Raw genomic sequence first — 18,279 nt, forward strand, 5'->3', positions numbered from 1 at the left:
TAGACTAATCAGGGTCATTATCCACATGGAGAGTGTAAAATGGGTATATTTTCAGATATGTAATATTTAAGAGAGTTTGCTGTAGTGGTTAAGGCATCAGGCTAAAAACCGGGAGACTGTGAGTTCTAGTCCTGCCTTAGGCACAAAGCCAGCTGGGTGACCTTGGGCAAGTCATTTTCTCTCAGCCCTAGGAAACAGGCAATGGCAAACCACTTCTGAAAAACCTTGCCAAGAAAACTGCAGGGACTTGTCCAGGCAGTCTCCAAAAATCAGACACAACTGAACAGACTGAAAAAAAAAAAGTCTTAAAGTACATGTACATTCTGAAGTATTTGAGCACTGAAGATATGCTCTAGGTTATTTATATATATCTGAAAGAATATGTACACTATGGCATAACACTGTTGCTTATATGAGGTGACTCTGAACATAAGTTGCAGCAACTGTAAAGGAGGTTATCTTCCTTATAAATCCCAGTCTGAATGCTGTACTAACTCATTGAAAGGGATCAGAGTATATATTTTAATTAATATATGTTCTCTTATTTTGTAGTATGTAAAGCTCTTACAAAACAAACTTGGACCTTTCTGGAAAATATGGACTTTGGAGATAATTTTATTCAAGGAATTAAATCAATTTATGTGCCTCAAAAAGTGCATATTATTGTAAATGGTGATTTAACTGAGCCTTGTCATATATAGAAAGGAGCGAGGCAAGGACATCCTTTGTCACCTTTACTTTTTACCCTAGTTTTGGAAGTCCTGAATAAAGACATTAGACAAGACAATCATATAAAGGGTTTGAAGATAAAGAAGAGGTCCTCAAACTGAGGGCCTTTGCTGATGATTTAGTTTTAATACTGTAAGACCCTTTGAATGTTGTTGAACATTTGATGAAGAAATTAAAGGAATTTGGGTCTTTAGCTGGACTTAAAGTAAATAAACAACAAAAAAGATGTTGATCAAGAATATGACTATACACAATCAAGAAATGTTGATGGGTAACACTGGTTTCAAAATTGAAAAAATGTCAGATTTTGGGGGTGATGTTATCAAACATGAATTGTATGTTGTTTCAGAATAACTATGTTAAATTGTGGACTGATGTTAAGAGAGGCTTGTTAAGGTGGGAAAAATTAAAACTGTCAGTGATGGGTTGGATATCTGTGATTAAGATGAATGTTTTGTCTAGAATGTTGTTTTTGTTCCAGACAATACCGATTTTGACAACAGATTTACTGTTTAAACAATGGCAGAAAGGTATCTCTAAGTTCATTTGGCAAGGGAAGAAACCAAGAATCAAGTATAAATTGTTACAAGATGCCAAAGAACGAGGAGGTCTAGGTTTGCCTGACTTCAAATTGTATTTTGTTGCCTGCTGTTTGCTATGGATGAAGGAATGGGTGACTTTGAAGGACAAGAAATTATTGGAACTAGAAGGAGATGATCTCCGATTTGGGTGGCACGCCTACCTGTGGTATGATACAGCTAAAGTTAATAAAGGTTTTAAAAATCATTAGGTGTGCCATACTGAAGGTTTGGAATAAATATAAACCACTATTGTCTCCTAATGTACAGCACATATGTGGCTGTCCCCTCAAGAAGCTTTTTTTAGAAGAGAGTTGGCAGGCAAACCAAGCTGGTTGAGATGTGAAGATCTGCTGAATTTTAAAGAAGGGATACCTAAACTTAAAACAAGGGAGCAACTAGAATTGGAAGGTCATATTTGTCACTGGGTTAATTTTGCACAACTGTCAGAATGGTTTAATTTGGATAAGGAGGTATATAATTTTGTTAATGAAAAAACACAATTTGAAATGGAACTTGGTACAAACGATGAGCATTTTATTAAGAAAATGTATAAAATGTTGCAATTGAATTTAGGAGATGAATATGTTAAAGATTGTATGATTAAATGGGCTAAGAATTTTGGGTATATTATGCTTGAACAATGGGAGCAAAGGTATGAAATTTACTTTGAATTATAATTTGAAAAATAGTTTTTATAAAATGATGTATCTTTGGTATTTAACTCCTGATAAGTTGTCCAAAATGTATAATGGGGTATCAAATGTTTGTTGGAAATGTTTACAGGGTGAAAGAACTTTCTATCATTTATGGTGGACTTGTGGAAAAGCTAAGAAATTCTGGAATCAAATATATATTATTATTCAAAAGATTCTCAAAGTGGACTTACAATTGAAACCGGAGCTGTTTCTCTTGGGTTTGATGGAGCAACCGTTTGAGAAGCAACATGGAGGACTGTTCTTATATATGATAACAGCGGCAAGACTCTTAGATGCTCAGAGATGGAAGGATGCACAAATTCCCTCAATGGAGGATTGGATGATTAAGTTAATGGAACTGGTGCAAATGGCTAAATGGACAGCATTGGTAAGAGAAAATACTGTAACTGGATTTGTTTCTATTTGGAAGCCGCTTTCGGACTATTTGCTTGTAACGGAAAAAAATGAAGTTCTGATTTTGGGTTTTGATGATTAAATGGTTTGATTTTAGAGAAATAATGTTACTAAATGTTTAATTAATAGCAAGAGATTAACCTTTATGAGCTTTTATATCTGTGTTGGAGAAGGTCAAAAGTCACCTGTCTTTTATGTTTTTCTGTCTATTCTTGCACTGTTTTAGTTTTTCTTGTTTCTTGTTTAGACTTGTATTCTATCTGTTCTATATTCTGTATTTTGTATTTTGTAATTATATTCTGAAAAATTTATAAAGCTTTATGAAAAAAAGAAAAAAAACCAAACTTGGACCTTTCCAGTTCCATTTTCACCAACAATGTACAACATGGAAAAATTCCACCGAAGGAGTGAAAACTAACTAAATATTCCAAGTTCATAATGGATAAAAGACCTGCATGACTTATGTGAAAAAGCAGAAGAATCTAATGGAAATATGAATTAAGGGATAGCTGGATACATTTGAATCCTAACATTAAAAATTATTCAATAAGATCTGGCTTATATTTGGGGACTGATTGCATCTTTGAATTGGAGTGTATAACTGAACATTTGCTATCCACAAGAGTCATCTGTAAAGTTATATTAGACCATGCATAGGACTTAGTGAAAGTTAACTTAATAGAGAATAAACCATATATTAGAATCCAAAGATTTAATACACCCTTATTAGTTAGAGAGGAATCACTGTAAAAGATTGCTAGAGCAAGATGAATTATCCAAAAAAAAAAAATGAAGAAGTGTCAGTAAACATAACATGGGGTGCTTTGAAGGTGACTATTAGAGGAATAGAAATTGGCCCTTAAAACGACCAATTTTAGGCAGCAAACAGAATGAGCAAAACAAAAAAATCAATATAAAATCATTAAATTAAAAAGTATTAAAATGACCTAACAAGGACGGATGGATGGATGCATGGATGGATCTATCTATCTATCTAGGCAAAGTGATGCTGTTTACCAATAAAATAAATGAAAACAAATCTGTAAATATAAAAATAAAAACTCTAGATAATTAGTCAACGCTTTGAGTAAGTAGAGGAATAAGGAGATGAATCTATCTTTTTAAATATGAATGTGGCAACTAAATATCTGATTACAATAAAATTAGTCAAATGTTCCAGATATTTGTATACCACTGCTTTGCAAACCCTAAAGAAATAGAAACTACTTAAAGAGAATTTTAATCTACCCTAATACAGAACAAGACAGGAATCAAACACATAAGGAAATATTACCAATGGAACTGGTGATAATATAATCAAAAGGCTTACATTAAATACACTACCAAGTCTGGATGGGTTTCTTTTTACATGGAATATAAGAAACAGTTCCATATCTATGCCACTTTTATCATTCTAGTCTACTAGGGATTAATTCCACACTCTTGGTTTGTACTATCTAGAATAGTACTTCATCTCAAATGAAGGGATTACAATGTTTCAAATCAGGCACTTATTTCACTATTGAATTAAGAGATAAAATATTTACATTAATATTGACTAAATTTAATAAGTACATAAGTTTGGACCAATGCAGATTCATTAGGGGTAAACAGACTGGAGAACTGTTAGAAGTTAAGAAGCTCTCAACTCTCTAAAAAAGAGAGTTGAGAGCTTCAGTTAGAGAGCTTCTTAACATTACACACAGAAATAAAACCATTAGCCTTATTCACTCTAGATGCAAACAAACCTTTGATATGCTGAAGTGGCCATTTTTGCTCAAGACACTAAAAAAAATATAAATTAGGAGTTAATTTTATGGGTGCAGTGTGGAAGCTAAACTTCAAAACAAATATGGTCATAAGGGTCAAAGTTTTGGATTCACAATCTATGATTACATCTAGATGACCAAAACAGGGTTGCCTACCCTCACTCCATCTTACTGAAACTATAGAATAAGATAAATATTGGCAGCATTAATAGCCCCATGGTTAGACAGCTTGTGAACGCCTTTGCAGACAACACTACTTTGATGCTGCCTAAGCCAAACAAGGATTTCTCTTCAAGAGTCGCTCTTTGAGTGAGATGGGCAGTGATGAAATTCGAAATATACATTTCTCTTTAGTAGTGAGGTTATATTAAAAGATGGAGAGGCAGTGGCTTAAATATAAAATTTAAAAAGGCCAAGGTTCTGTACATCAACATCTGCCCCAAACAGGAATTAATCTTACTTAAGATTTGTCATCAGCCCATAAAACACCTTGGGATTTTAATTCCCAGAAATATTTCTAAATTGGATATAATAAATTATAACTTGTTAATCCATAAAATTAATATCCAATCTAATTCATGGCATTAATTAAATCCATATATCTTAGGGAAAACAGCAACCCTAAAAATTATTCTTTAAATTATTACATCTTTTTCAAACACTGCCACAGAGTCCCCTTTTTGGAGAGATGGGCGGTGATAGAAATTTGAAATGTAAATAAATAAATAAATAAATTTCCCTAACTTCATGGCAAAAAACATTTGTAAAATGTTATTGAAAAAGCAAAAATCATGGATAAAAAGTAAATAATTGCACCTTAAAGCTTCAGAAATAGAATAGGGACTTCCTCATACCAGGGTTTCTCAACCACGGTTCTGTGAGAGGTCACTGGGGTTCCCTGGGAATCACGATTTATTTAAAAAATTATTTCAAATTCGGGCAACATCATATTAAAGAGGTATGGTTCATTCTTTATTTTTAGTTTAAGTACACTGTTAAGGCCTACACGTTAAACAAATATAATAATTTTGTAACTCCTGGCCTATATTTGAGCCTGAATGTGCAGGGGTTCCCTAAGGCCTGAAAAACTATTTCAAGGGTCAAAAGGTTGAGAAAGGCTGCCTCATACAGCATATTGTTATACTTTTAAGCTTTCTAGCTGAAATATACTGTCTCCAGTATGTTGAAAGACACACCAATGGTAAAATTTTGTATCAGTCTGTAATTCTACCAAGCTTGAGTGGTATACCCGCAAGCTGAGGGAGCATTTCATCAGAGTCCAGAAAAAAGACAGATGATGTGCAAATACCAAAGTAAGTTTTACAATGCTCTTTCGGAATGACAGTAAGGTAAAAATACCTTTCTGTTTCTAGAAGAATTGCAACTAATTCACTCAGTGCCAAGAGTAGCTTTGTTCTGCATGAAACTTGATATAGTTTTAGGAAAATGGTCTTGTGTCGTTGTTTTGCTAATAATCACAAAACAATGCTTAAAATGGGCTTTCTCAACTAGAAATTAAGATTTTTTTTTTTACAAATTAGGAGAGACTAATAGCCCATAACTAAAAAGAACTTTAACAGTAATCTAGTCCAGTGCATGTTGATTCATGGGGAGAGGGGGAAATAAATCTCAATAAATAGTGGAAATAATGCAAATTAATGATTAACAAATCTTTATCCTTTCAAATAATTGAGAAGGAAACAAAATACTTAGGCCTTCCTTTAAACAAGCGTCTCCCAATTCAACTTTTTCCCAATTTTTAGAGAGCATGGGTAGATGCAAGAATTTTTTGGAGATGGGAAAAACCTAGTTAAAACCAAACAAAGAATGAAATCTAAATATATGGAACAAAGCTTTTTATTGACTTTAGAGAAAAGGCATTTTTCATTAAGTCCTTTTGTTGTCACTACCAGGTAGCTGTTCTTGCTGCATTAATATTTTTGTCTAAGCAAATATATGCACAAGTGAAAAGAATTCTGAAAGGTAGAGTGGGAACCTATTTGTAAATATAAGATTGTTTACAGGCATAGAATAGAATATGGTCAATGTCTCAGGGTATGGATGGATTAAACCTATGCTCTTCATTTCAACAAGAAAAGCAACCTCTGGTTGAAAAAGATACTCCAGCTACATCAATTGCCTTGAATCTATTTATGTTTTGCTAAGTAACTTAATGTGATAATAATGAAAAACTACCAAACAGAGGAAAAAGATCATGAGGATAGTGCATGGGGAGAGACAAGCAACTGTTAATATCAGGTCTTGTCACTTCCTTAAGGAGTTTCAAAGAGCTCCCATTATTATTTTTTAAATATAATTTTATTATTTAAAATAGAAATTACAAAACACACAACCAATAATAACAAAAAGAAAACATAAAATAATTCAATCAAACAACCAAAATAACTTAACCTCTATGTGCACCTATCACCCATGTGTCCTATAACCTTCCTTATCTCTTTATTTTTTATTATCACACATTTTTATTATTAATTATTCTCAATAAGCCCTCTTCTCCAAAAAGATAATATATGTTGATCCGGTTTTACTCCTTTCCCTTTAACAAAAAACATATTCCAAAAATTCACCCCATATAGCATCAAAGTCGTTCCTTTTCACCAAACCCTTTTTATATTTTAGTTCACTTGTCAATTTATCATTAATAGCAATATTCCATACTTCTTTAAACCAATCTTCAAGAGCTCCCATTATTTTTAATGGATTATCTTGACCTTTAAAAGTGCATTCAGTGGGGGAAAATCAGCAAGGTAATATTCACAAAGCTATCATAATAAATTTTGATTCAGAAAGCTTTGCTCCAGAAATGCAGATCCACTATGAAAAAGAAGACATATTAGTTACTTACTTTCCAGAGGAAGGGAGAAATAGAAAATGATTATTTAAAGTCCTTACGTTTGCTTAAACATACAGTAGGTGTATAAGCCCCAGGGGGGCTTGGTAGATATAGTGCACATAAATGGGTAAATATAGCAACACTGTTGTATTAGAAATTCCCTCTAACTTTGATTTGAAATACCTGTACCACATAGGCTTGGTGGAACAAAGTGGAACAAACTTGGTACAAGTCCAGATTTCACAGTTAAAACAGTTTTTGTGGGACTGTGGTGGTGGTTGAACTCAACGGTCTTAATGGCCTTTTTCAACTCTATCGTTTTATAAATCAGTGCCTTAGAACAATACAAGGAGAGTTACCATGTCTTTCATATAAATTAGCTAGCAGAAATTACCATAATACATTATTTTGCAGTGTATAACCTGATTTGTCATCAGTTTGCTGACTGGGTTTGTTTGATGCAAGAGAAGTGGAAGATTTCATGTATTCGACTGACAACTAAAACAAATGATTTAAAAAAAATAACACCAACTACTCTAATTAACAAGGAAACTATCCTCCCTCTAATTTAATGTATCTAATTTTCATCTTTATTCAAAGCAAAATGACAATGATTAATTGAAAATTTAATAAGCACTAATTATTAACTTGGCAAATCTAGTACCAATTAACACTCTATTAAAACTAATTATGACATGTTTCATTCAAGTATTTGCACTTAATTGTTTCACCCACTTAAGAAGCACCTTAATTAAATGTTCTGTTTAATTAAAAACATAAGATTTCTAATAAAAATGTTTTACTGTAAAATAAAAATATTTGAGTTACAAATGCTCAGTGGTTACAGTGAGATGTACATTATTTTCCAGTACCATAAATTTAGTTCTCTATTTCTGATGCCATCACATTCTTAAATCTTATTTAAGATTAGGAATACTTATTAGAGATTAAGTCCCAATGAGTTCAGTGAGACTTACTTTTAAGTAGAGAAGAATATAATAGTGCTGCTCATTAACTGCGTAGACTGGGAACCTGGGACCTGCATCAAGTATGTTTAAACTTTTTGGCTGAAGAACAACAAAACTCCCATCTCATAATCCATGTGACATAACAACTGCATTTGAAACTTGTCTTTGTGTCAACAGTAGTCTGATTTTATTTGTGTATGTATACACATGTCATGTTCCAAAAGTCCAAATTAAATTCTACTTGGATACATGACATGAGTTACACAGGTCTTTTAAATCCTGGCTATATTCTTGATTCTCAAAGCATTTGTTTTATGACAGCAACATCACTGGAAATCACATTTATGCCTCAAATTTCAGAATCTGTCCTTTTGTTAACAATTGTTTCTATACCTCATTAATAAATTAATATATATTTAGGACAACTGAACCATCACCTCCTCTATTAGCTAGCTAGAAATGTAGGACATTTCAGTCTTCTCTTTAAAAAAAAAAATTAAAAAGGTGACCCAGTTTGGGTATTATTTCTCAGCTTAAAAAAACCAAAACATTAACACATCTTTTGCAGTTGCACGCAGACAGTTCTGCTATATTAGTGTGTCTGAAGGCAATACAATGTATTCAATTAATCAAGTTGTTCATCTTGTTCAAAGTAGGAAACTACCAGATGTAGAACCTTTCTCTGGGAAGTCTAAGGGGCAGAATTATCATTTGATGCCCTCCCTTTTTTTACCTTCCCACCCTATCCTATGTCAATGATATTTTTCTCCACTGTTGTTTGTCCACTGAAGTTGATAACCTAATATATAGGAATGTATGGGAAAATTGTACAAAAAACTGGAATACATTTTTGGAACTATAATTTTCTACCCTCTTTAATGAAAAGTATTTATCCATCTGAGAATGCCAAATACTGACAATGCATTGCATGTGGCACCCTCCACGTCTGGAACACAAGGCTATTAATACCTTTCTCTGTTTTAAAACATGTTAAGGTAAATATTGATATTGTGCCTAGAGAGGAAAAATGATAAGTTTATGAAACTTAAAAATATGCCTTCACTTTACCCTCCCATAAATATTTGGAGGCTATGCAAGATAGGATTCATTTATTTCGAATATTCAAGGTGAATTACAATTCTGTGTAAGTGGCAACAGGACAATAATTTTTGCTTACGATCAAAGCTGCAGCTTGACTAATTGTATATGCAAATAAGGCAATTTATATTTAAATTATGCATTCCTATTCTAGTCCCACCGGCACACAAAGATCAGCAAAGAGAATTGGTAGGACATTTGCAAGATGTTTGAATATTTATTACCAACTGCAAACGTTTTCAGATCCCTTGAAAAAGAAATATATGGAGACAAACCCACAAATGAAAATCGTATCACTGTCTTTGCAAACTTTTTTTAAAAGGAAGAAATGAACTTGATTACAGGCTCTTTTACATTAGGATGTGTAATTACCAATCACATTTCTATTTTATAATATTTTGTATAACATGAAAAAATTACAAATATTAGTGCTTACCCTCAGATCCTAAAGTTTATTAAGCAGACAGTATTGCAAAGCATTACCAAAACAGTAATAATTAATATCAACAAGTATTTATCAGGAATCATACAATATTAAAGGTAAACCTAGGGTCTACTTAGTGAGGTTCTGGGGGTCTGGATGGGGAACAACAGGCTTTAGCTGAACCCTGGTAAGACGGAGTGGCTGTGGGTTGATGGCTCCTCTGCTTCCGGGAAATTATCATCTTTAGTTCTGGATGGGGTTGCACTACCCCATTCAGATTCAGTGAGTAACTTGGGGGTTGTCCTGGACTCACGACTCCTGCTCGAACAGCAGGTGGCAGTCGTGGCCAGGAGGGCCTTTGCTCAACTTCGGGTTGTGTGCCAGTTACGACCGTTCCTGGAGTGAGAGGCCCTCCGAACAGTCACTCATGCCCTGGTCATCTCTCATATAGACTACTGCAATGCACTCTACATGAGGCTACCCTTGAAGAGTAACTGGAGGCTTCAGCTGGTCCAGAATGCAGCCACGTGGGTGATTCTCGGTGCCCTGAGATCAGCACCTATAACACATTTACTGCATGAGCTGCACTGGGTGCCAGTTTGCTTCCAGGTCCAATTCAAGGTGTTGGTTATGACCTTTAAAGCCCTACATGGCAAGGGGCCAGGTTACCTGAGGGAGCATCTCATCCCCTTAACATCGACCCATCCTACCTGGTCATGCAGAGAGGGTATGCTGCGAATCCTGCAGGTTAGGGAATTCCACCTGGTGGGGTCCAGGAGACGTGCCTTCTCTGCAGTGGCACCTGCCCTGTGGAATATTCTGCCCTCGGAGGTGAGGCAGGCCCCTGCACTCCCGGCCTTCCGGAAGAACTTGAAAACCTGGTTCTGCCGCCTCGCTTGGGATGGGAGAGGTAATAGCTCATCTTGGGGGTGGCTAGCACCATAGATCTTTCCCACTGAATAAGAACGTTGCCCCTTGGGTTTGGTATTTATTTTATTTTTATTTATTGGTGTATTTATTGTAATTTATATTTTATGATTTTAATCTTGGTTTTATTATAAACCGCCCAGAGTCCCCCTTTCTTGGGGGAGATGGGCGGTAATAGAAGTTTGAAGAATAAATAAATAAATAAATAAATCTCATCTGAACACACTTCTGTCTTAATGTCTTAAAAGGTAGGATAACACTAATAACAGGAACGTTTGTGACAACTTTTGTGCTAGCATTTAGAAAGAGCACAGGAAGTATCCAACACAAAACTAGAAATGGGGAGATGCTCAAAGATTTCCTTGGCCTGGCCCCCAAATGAACTCCTTTTGTTCCCCAAAAATCAGAAACAAATAATTTCATTTCTTGATCCATTCAGCGGTGAGAAAATGAGAAGTCTCTTCCTTCCAATCAGTCCCACAAAACAACTTTGCAATTCTTGCCTTTGTTTATTGCAAACTGGAGATATTGCCAATAGTTCCAATGAGAAGAAGGAAACGTAAGTGAGGAAAAAGGGAACCCCCCCTTTTTTTTTTTGCTATGTACTAGGTTTTGTAAACTCCCAATCCTGAAAGCCATTCCTCATCCCTGTAGAAAGAGATAGGAAAATAAGAGGAAAAATCCCTCTTCCTACTCATTGCTACACCTAATCTTGTTTGCTAGTAAATAATGGGAGGAGTAATATCGGGAAAGAACGGGGATCTGGGTGATCAGCAGTAACTGGTAAAAAGATGGGAATCCTTCTTTGATCCAGATTGTGGACTTCAAAAACTTTCATCCCCCAAATTCACTTCTGATGTTGGTTCCCAACTTTATCAGCATCACTAAGACAGACAGTTTACCAGGCTATATTTTCTTTGGGTTAAGCCAATGGATTTGACTGCAATCAAGCAAATACAAATATTAATTTGTAGATCAGGCTTCAACCAAAGCATATAGGTGAAAAATGGTGTAGATCTCCTCCTAAAATGCAATGGCTTTATCAGCAGATATTGCTTGCCTGCCTGCCAACCATTGGAGTAAGGATTTTAAAAATCCTTAGATTCAGCCACAACTTCTCCAGAAGGAAATGTGATACAATCTGGGTTTCTTTCTTCCTTTAGTGTTATATTGACATCCCCTTATCTTCTGACATAGACGCTGCTGTAATTAAAATTATTTTGTGTTCTGATCCATTCCAGCCTAGCATTATGAATTGAAACTTTGGTTTATCAGTAATGCCTTTCTTTTTCCTTTTTTAAATTCCTTATATCAAAGCATTAACAAATGCACACAGCTGCCAAACTGCTATGCTCATGTTTTTAAACAATTCTTACCAGCTTTCTTCCAGATCTCCTCTGGCACATATCCAGAAGCAGGCCTGTGAAGGAATTCCCGATGTGAGTCTATAAGAACCAGGGGAAGAATGAGAGAAACAAAAAAGTATATTTTAAATACCAGTTAAACAGAGCTTTCTTTTCATTTTTTTAAGGGTGTTTTTCATAATTCAGTCAAGGAACTGAAAATATAACCTTGATTAAAAATGAAAAGGGTCAAAGTAAAAATGCTTTTACTCCAACATTTCTTACGAAACATTTCAGTTGGCTCATATTAAATGAATTTGATATAATTCTATCCTCCACTAATATCCAGATTTCTGAAGGCTACTTAAATGATATTCTTCATACTTGTTTATATTCACGTATAGACAGATTTTGGAAAAGTAAGAATAACAATACCAGTATAATTGAAAATCTATGTTGGGGAAAAGCTAGTATTAGCCACTGTAATCTACCCTTGGTATTACAAAATAATTGCAGCAAATATTTTTCTTTAACTTCGTACCAGATAACTGGATCCTGTTCTAAGATAGAGAAAGAATTTGTGAACACAAACTAAGAATGGCAGTCAAGATTCCTAATTCCAGAATAATAGGAAAGCTAATTATAATTGCATCCCTTTAGTTTATGATTGTAGCGAACAAACTGAACATCTATGGCAGTGTTTCTCAACCTTTGCAACTTTAAGATATGTGGACTTCAACTCCCAGCCTTTCCCAGCCAGCTCCACATATCTTAAAGTTGCCAAGGTTGAGAAACATTGATCTATGGGTTTGCGCCAACAGCTGTTCTCTACTAAAGAAATCACTATTGCTGACTAGGTATAAAAGGACTCTGTGACTGGTGAACTTGGCACCTTGGGAGAAGAACTGTCCCTGCTAGTGCTGTTTGCAGGATAAGGACCACTGAAAACTTACCTAGTCTCTCTGCATAAAGATTGCAACATGTATTCTGTGGGTATGAAAGGATTATTGTTCTTCTTTAGGAGAAGAGCTGCTGCAAACAACTGCCCCTGATGTTTGCAGGATCAAGGGTACTGAACACTTGTCCTGGTGGAACCTTTCTGTATAACGATTGCATGGCCAGCTCCCTGGCTTTAAAAGGATTATTGCCTGTTTCAGGGGGTTTTTTTGAGAGAACTTGGGGGTAGTTCTTGGATGCTACTCTTGATACAGCTTGACTGAGGTCTTAGGTTCAAACTCACTGAAGCTCCTTAGACACACAGTACAGTAGGTAAGAATCTTTACTGCACACTAGATGCAAACACCTTAAATGGTTGATTGCCTTTTGTTAGCAATAAAAGGGTAATTATTTTACCCATTGTACATAATTTGGAAGTGTCAGCCCTTTGAGGTAGACCAGGCCAGGATACTGGCTCCACAAGTTTGAGTGGAACTATATTTTATTAGTAACAGAATCTTGAAAGCCTGACTGCATTTTCCCTCACTCCCTCTTATATTTCAAGGATTTAGGGTGGAACCAGTTTGAGTTTCCTCCTATGTTTTCTTTGTTTCCCAGTCTTAAGCATGTTTTTGTAACCATCTCTGCATAGTTTCTCCAAGGTCATCTCTACGGGAGGCTTCTTTTGCTTGCTGTTGCCAGTTGTTTTGCCCTGTGTTTTTGATCTTAAAACTGGGTGAATTCAGACTGTTGATATAACTGGTATGTCTGCTCTGAGAAATTCTGGCTCTCAACATAACTGTTACTCCCTGAGGTGGTGGTATTGCCATTAGTAGGGTTGCTGCTAAGGGAATGACCCCTAAGGTGGCCCTTTTGCGACCCTTAAGTTGGAGTACTCTACTCTCATGCACAAGTATTGGGGAAGAGCTGGGACTATAATGGGATGGAGTTGCCAAATGCTGCTGGTCTCTCTAAATTACGCTTTGGTGAAATGAGATGATTAGGGATATGGAGGAGAGTGAGGAAAGAAAATTTCTGAAGTAGCAACTGGTAGGGAATTGCAATTGGGCTGTAACAAATTGCTGTTGGAAACTTTATGGCTTTAGAGATCTCAGTTATGATCCACTTTCTGATGAGCTGCATTTGTTTTCTCGACTCAACTTTGGCATTTCCTTATGAGACAATATATATGCAATCTTATGTATCTAGCCAGTAGTGGATTCTGTAGTAATAGATTCCTGCACTGGGCAGGGTATTGGACTGCATAATCCAACTCTGGACTTTGATTTGTGCTTGGCTCCTTAGCTTAAAGACTTGGCTCCTCTTTTGTCCAATGCTATCTTCACCTTTTGCCCTTATAAAAGATTATAATGTTTGCTCCTTGTAGTTTGGCTTATGCATGCTTTCTCTGCTTCTTTTGGGCTATTTTGATTTAGATTTGGAGATTTGTGGAAGTCTTGTTTTTTTTTAATCCCTTGTGGTTGGCAGCCCTCAGGCCTAAAGGTTAAAGGACAAGAGGGCTGTAATCAGTGCTGACACGTTCTTGTGGTGAAAGCTCATATCCTGAGTATATCCTGGTTATTCTTAGGAGACATATCATTCTTTGCAGTCTTTTTCAGGCTTCACTTGTATGTTAAGCTTGAAGCTATAGCTCCATCTGGATTCTATCAAATATGCACTGGATTCTATCAAATATGCACTGGATAGAACATAGCAAGGCTATGTTCTATCCAGTTAAATAAAATATAAACCTTGCCTTTATCTCTTTTAATTCTTTAGTAATCTTTTCTATAACTTGCATCTTTAGAATACACCTTGCTTTTTTAGTTACCAATGTCTTCTTTAGGTAAACCTGTTTGTTCTTCAGCAGAAAGAGGAATCACTTTTCCTGTGTATGTTCAATGTTAATCATATCCATCACTATTTTTAGACTGATCACAAATACTGCCACATCATCATCAATAATACGCACTGTTTTGGGATATTTTGGAGAGAGGCTGTACTGTGCGTAAGTACCCCTTTGAGATGGGGTTTACTTCCCCGGTCTGTGGACACTTGGTGGAGGAGTGGATAGTCTGAACACCTTTTGTCTATAGCTAGTTGTAACAAGACATCATAAGCTTCATCCTGAATAGAGCCTAGCGTAAGTTTTTCTATAATGTTAATTAGTATACATTTAATAAAGTGACCTGCGTGTGTATCTTGCTGAATATTCATGAAGATTCTGCAACTGTGTTCAGCACTTGCACCTATTTCCTAATGGGAGGGTGGTGATTAAAACTACAGCTGAAAGGCAGTTGGCAGCAACAATTAAATTAATTCCTACTCAAAGAAAAGGTCACACTAAGGTTGCCTAGTTAGCAGTGGCTCAGGATTTCATTTTCGCCATGATCAAGGACCTTTTCATTTTGGCCTGGTTCGTGCAGCAGGATGTACACTGGATTTGGTATTCAGTTTGAGATGGCGATCGGAAAGTAGAGGCCCTGGTTGTAAATCTCATGTCATGCACTCTTCAGTCAGTTTGATACTGGTGGCTGCTATCAGCCTTTCCAGGGGTGAAATATCAGTCAAGACAGTCCAATCCAAGTGCTGAATCCAGATGATTTCCTGAATGCACTTGGGGACTTGTCTGTTTTATCTACTAGCAATACAGCTGAAGCCCTGGCAGAGCTGTGCAACAAGGAGATATTTTGCATGTTTGATATTACTGCTTCTAAGTACTCTCTCCCCTGAAGCAAAGCTCAAGTGGCATCTTTCTAAGGTCTACAAGCAACAGCAAGCTGGACACATCATTGGAAATTTCAATGAAGCCTAGCACTACTTAGAGTGCTGGGCTAGAAAAATGTTTTTAAATGATCCAGGACATAGATCCCATGACAAAAAACTGAGTGATAGTTCAGAGCAAGGAAAGTAACACAAACCACAAAAACAAAGCAAAACCATAAACTTTTTTTTTAATGCTAACTGCTTGCATTATTATAAAACCCATAACTAGATCTTAAAATCAATGAAACTATGCTGAATAATGTGACCTTTGGATGCTACAAGAAAGGTAACATTACTAGGAATTATAGAACTCTAGAATTAATATTTTCTGTTAGAAAAGAGCAGAAGCTATGAAATACAGCCATGATTTTCACTATGGCCTTTTGGTATGATGCTAAAAAAACTGGAACGAAAATGCTGTATTGATTTGTTTAGGTATGTAACAGTCAAAGCTAAATGGAATTCAATGATATCATTCACCGGATTGCCAACTAATTGGCGCAATTTCCAGGCACAAAGATCAATCAAGCTCATATTCCAACCATAATTCATATAGATAATGAAGCCAAGACACTGTTAGAAAGATTAAATCAAGATCTTATGAAAGACTTCCACATGGTTTTTAATTTTATTTTCTGAAGATGGAAGTATGGCATAATATATGCTGAAAATAATAAGAAACATACATCTATGTTTTAAAAATAATTTTAAAAATGGATATGATGAAGCTAGCCTGGGGGACTTTGTGTTTTCAGACAAATATCTCCATAATTCTAGAACAGAGTAAACAAAACTATTTTTTTAAATACCATATCTTGTTTGCTGGCTGAAATAATAAACACTTTAGTTTAAAAGAGTGTCCTTCTTCTGTTAAAATAAATGATATACCATTCCTAAGAAACTCTGCTTAGCCTGGGATAAGATCTCTCTTACATGCATGATCCCAACAGAGATGTATCAGTCAGTCTGTATCTACCTTTTTTAGATTTCAAAGTTCTCATTCCACTACATTTCTTACTATTCTGAGGTTACTTATTTATTTCCATGTTACATCCACCTTTCCTCCAAGTGCCCGTGATATCATACATAGCACTGTTTCCTCCACTCTTTCCCCATAATAACCTGTCTAGTCCGGCCTTAGGCCTGAAAGCCAGCTGGGTGACCTTGGGCCAGTCACTCACTCTCAGTCCAACTCACCTCACAGGGTGGTTGTTGTGGGGAGAGGAGGAGGAGGGAGTATTAGGTATGTTCGCTGCCTTGAGTTATTTATCAAAATAATAAAGGTGGGATAGAAAATAAATAAATATGTTATTTCTATTCATCTTTCTCTGATTTACTGTTTTCTATATAACATTCCCTAACATGTTTTTGTGCATAATTTTTGAGTTCGAACTGCATAACTGGTTTCAGAGAAGCATACAATCTAAATCACGCATTAGTCCACGATGTGCAAATTAGGTCATACCATTTTGATAACACTTTTGTTTTCTTATATGATTAAGAAAACTTAGCACCTCTGGCGGATGGTCTTTATGTCTTTGGTACCTGACATAAATGCATTTTTCTCAATGTTTATGGTACTATTTCTAGCAACTCTTGATGCGGAGAACATATAATTTTATTGCAGCAAATTAAACAGAAGATATGTTGCATCTGTTAAGTTATTCCTGTGCTATCTATCTAGTCGGGTGTTTTTTCTGTGAGCTTGTAGTCAACATGGTATTTTAGGGAACAGAATCTGATGTATTAACATGTATGTGAAACTACTGGGATAGATCTTCTGAAGTTCCATATAGTGTCGACAATAGATCTAACTTAAGTATCCAGTAGCAGCTATTCTAGTTTTAAACCAGTGTGCAACCAGTATGCAGTGTGTAGAATATTTCCTGAATAGCAGACTCCTGATTACCTTCAACTACAAAGATTGCTTTTGCAGATGATCGTAAATAATAGCACCAAGTCTTACAGGAAGACTTGATGGAGATGTAAGAGGAAACTAATGTGCCTCTGATATTTGTTGTATATTTCTGTTTGTGTCTTCATGGGCTTCTGGAATTTTACTCCTAGATAAGAGAGGTATGAGCAATGCCAAGAATGTGTATTATCAATTTCATCTCTACACAGCTGCTTTTCTGAAGAGGACAAATATTGTCACGTTGGTACATGACATTTATCTATGTTGAATTTCTCCTTGGTTTCAAGCCCAGCGTTGCAGCCTGTCAACATGTTTGAATCTTGACTCTATCTTGTATGGTGTTAATGGTCCCTCCCAACCTCATGGCCTCTCTCCCTACTCTCTCATTGACTTAATTCATAACAATAGAAATAATCTGGATTCTACAAAAAGGTCTGTGGCTATATTCAAGACATTTCTTGGAAACAGTTATTTAACCAGATTAAATCATTTTAATCTACATTTTTCTACCTTGTTCAAAAGAATTTCATAGAGAATTCTGTCAAATGCTTTGTTGTAATCAACATACATTTTCATCACTCTTATGACTAATAATTCTATCAAAAGAGATAACAGTTGACTAATTCTTATAAACAGCGCTTGTATCTCATAATCAATGCTCTTTTTCTAGATGTGGACTAGCTAATTAATATTCTGTTTTAGAATTCTGTCCAATATCAACATTCATTGACTGGTGTTCAATTTCTTGGACACATTTTAATTTTTTAAAAAGATAAGTTTGCTTCTGTTCTATTTTCCAAGAATAGTCAGAGGCTTCAAAACAACATTTACAAAATCCTTCCATATCAGAGATGTAACTT

At 35.6% G+C, this 18,279-nt stretch overlaps 1 protein-coding gene across 2 annotated transcripts in view; it reads right to left on the reverse strand.

Annotated features, from left to right (window-relative positions):
- The window catches only part of RUNX1T1 (RUNX1 partner transcriptional co-repressor 1), a 160,238-nt gene that overhangs the window by 18,630 nt on the left and 123,329 nt on the right, over positions 1-18,279 (reverse strand). For both annotated transcript variants that reach the window (XM_063299473.1, XM_063299474.1), the window contains one exon: positions 11,836-11,904. In XM_063299473.1, coding sequence (XP_063155543.1) covers positions 11,836-11,904 — 69 coding nt within the window. The remainder of the gene's footprint in view (positions 1-11,835; positions 11,905-18,279) is intronic.

Source organism: Candoia aspera, chromosome 3, assembly GCF_035149785.1.
Source record: "Candoia aspera isolate rCanAsp1 chromosome 3, rCanAsp1.hap2, whole genome shotgun sequence".
In the NCBI taxonomy this organism is placed as follows: Eukaryota; Metazoa; Chordata; class Lepidosauria; order Squamata; family Boidae; genus Candoia; species Candoia aspera.